Below are 2500 nucleotides of genomic sequence, written 5' to 3' on the forward strand. Positions count from 1 at the left end.
ATATATATATATATATATACACATGCTATGAAAACATATAAATAAGCTAAAGACCACTTTTGTGTTGTAAATGAATATGTAAACATTGCAAACAATGTTAATATATCTACTTATACTTCTGAACGTTATTCTAATTTCTCAATTTAAACTTTCAAAGTGTTCTGACGAATCATTAATTTAACATTTTAGGATCAAAGTTAGCTGGCATGAAACCATATGATAAAAGGCCGTAGAGTTGCATAAAATGTTAAAAGGTTTAATGGATACTAGTTTTATTAATTTATCGAATTAATAAATAGACGTGTTTGCTGTGATCGACACTTTTTTTTGAAATTCATTATGTGTATGACAGTATTTTCTATTTGGATGACAAATTATTTTCATATGTGCGTATTTATGAGTGATTGATTGATTGATTTAAAGTTTTCAGGCATCTTGACATCTAAGGTCATTGACGCCGGTATTTTTTAGTGTTTGAAGCAAGTTGGATCCTTGATCAAAGTTTGATTGATTAAGATCTATATAGCGTCACAAATCCCAGTACAGGTACTGATGTTTGAAACATAAATAACTTCACCATGACCTTGACCTTTTACCTTGACCCTCCAAAATTTAATCATTACCAGCTTTTTAAATATCAGTTAATCCCTGCAAGTTTCATTAACCTACGATTAAAATTGTGGCCAGGAAGCTGTTCACAAACAAACACACATGCACACGAACAGGGGCGAAAAGATAACCTTCTTCCAACTTCGTTGGCGGAGGTAAATATAGATGTTGATTGCGCTAGCTCCATGGGCGCAAACCCAAAATTAAACGTCTCGTACTGGTATAAAACTTACGGAAGATAACCAAAAAAGGACATTTTCCTATTGTAGTTTAATCCATATTTACGAATGTTAATTTCAAGGTCGGTAGGTGTAGGATAACTAAAAGGTTTCGTAAAGAAAGAATGTTATCCTGTGAGCAGGACCCATACAGTGACTGTATGTGTCCTACCTATGAGTCACTGGGAAAACTATGGAAGAAGGCCAGTACTTCCCCTGCAATACCTAATTCAGGCACCTTTCGTTCAACGCGCTTATTCGAACCCAGATTGATTGATTGATTGATTGATTGATTATGAAATCTAACACCGAGATCAAATTCAAGCTACCATAGAAAGTAGCAGAAGAACGAACTCTTACACGTAACCACTGCAGTCTGATGATTTCTGCACATGGATAAGTGAAGGGTTTCAAATTATCGGGCTTCACATTCTGCTCTTGCAAAGTAATATTTTTTTCTGTAAGAAAAGGTACAAAACGTTGCTGATTTGGGAGAAAATACCACAAAGAATTCTTTTGAAATGTACACTTATGATAAGAAAATCATCGGAATTTTTTTCAATAGGAGATCGTGTATAATCATGAATTGTTAGAAGTATACCTTTACTCAGTCCAGAAGTCCTCAAGTATGAAATATGCCACCGATTGTAAGATCTTTTGGTTTTTTAGTCAGTCTCCTGTGTGACAGTGATTTAAAAAAAAAAAATGTAAATTGTTAGATGAAAATTTACTTTCTAGAGCTCAATCTAAAAAAAAAAAAATCTGTTTTCAAAACATCTTCAATATACCAAAATTCTATTGGGAAATATACATGATAATAAGAATGACTGTAAGACTGTAAATAAAAAATAAATGGATATAACTTTATAAAGGATGATAAAACGAGTGCTTTATATGATAAACTACACTAATTATACTTCATTCGCCATGTGTATGATCCAATCCTGCTATTACATATTCATCCTTAAAAGCCTCGTCTACAAACTACACTACACATCTATTTTTACCAGGACCACAACCTAAAATTTTGAAGAAACTTTCATATTCAACCAGTTTGATGGCAGGTTTTCCTTCGAAGAACTAAACTGAATTTTGGATTTGGAAAGTTTCCTAAAAGTTACATGGGTCCAAGTTTGTAAGAAGTCAATCTCATGTGAGGACAAGGACATATCTTGCTCAAATATGTACGCCGGATGTATATGCAGTGTACATTCTAAGGAAAATAACGGGGCTATGAATAGGAGCTAAGAATCTCTTTTCGTTTGATGCTATGAGAATCGGCTGATTCTTATATGTATATATATATATATATATATATATATATAAATGTGTATATATATAAATAAATTTATTGCAAATTCATCATATACTGTACTTTGATTTTATTAGAATAGTAAAATTTCTTATTTGAGATTATGACTGTTCTGTTTTCACTTTAATTTGTTATTAAAATCACACCCAAGATATGAACATTGAAAATATATCTAGTTTTACAAAAGAAAAAAAAAACACCTAAGAAAGCTATTGAAAATTCAGTGTTCAAATAGGACTCCAACACAACCCCGTTTAAAGGGATTTTCATGTTTCTTTTTTCTTTTGGCTCTTTTTCAGGTTGGGAAACCACGTTGTTCTCCTAGTATCGACGACCATGCTATCGGTAACATTAGCCACCA

General features: G+C 32.4%; 1 protein-coding gene across 3 annotated transcripts in view; it reads left to right on the forward strand.

The window, feature by feature from the left end:
* LOC137631527 (major facilitator superfamily domain-containing protein 4A-like) overlaps positions 1–2500 on the forward strand; it is a 98567-nt gene that overhangs the window by 72297 nt on the left and 23770 nt on the right. For all 3 annotated transcript variants that reach the window (XM_068363282.1, XM_068363283.1, XM_068363284.1), the window contains one exon: positions 2439–2500. This exon is cut by the window's right edge and continues 134 nt beyond it. In XM_068363282.1, coding sequence (XP_068219383.1) covers positions 2439–2500 — 62 coding nt within the window. The remainder of the gene's footprint in view (positions 1–2438) is intronic.

Source organism: Palaemon carinicauda, chromosome 40 (genome assembly GCF_036898095.1).
Source record: "Palaemon carinicauda isolate YSFRI2023 chromosome 40, ASM3689809v2, whole genome shotgun sequence".
Taxonomy (NCBI): domain Eukaryota; kingdom Metazoa; phylum Arthropoda; class Malacostraca; order Decapoda; family Palaemonidae; genus Palaemon; species Palaemon carinicauda.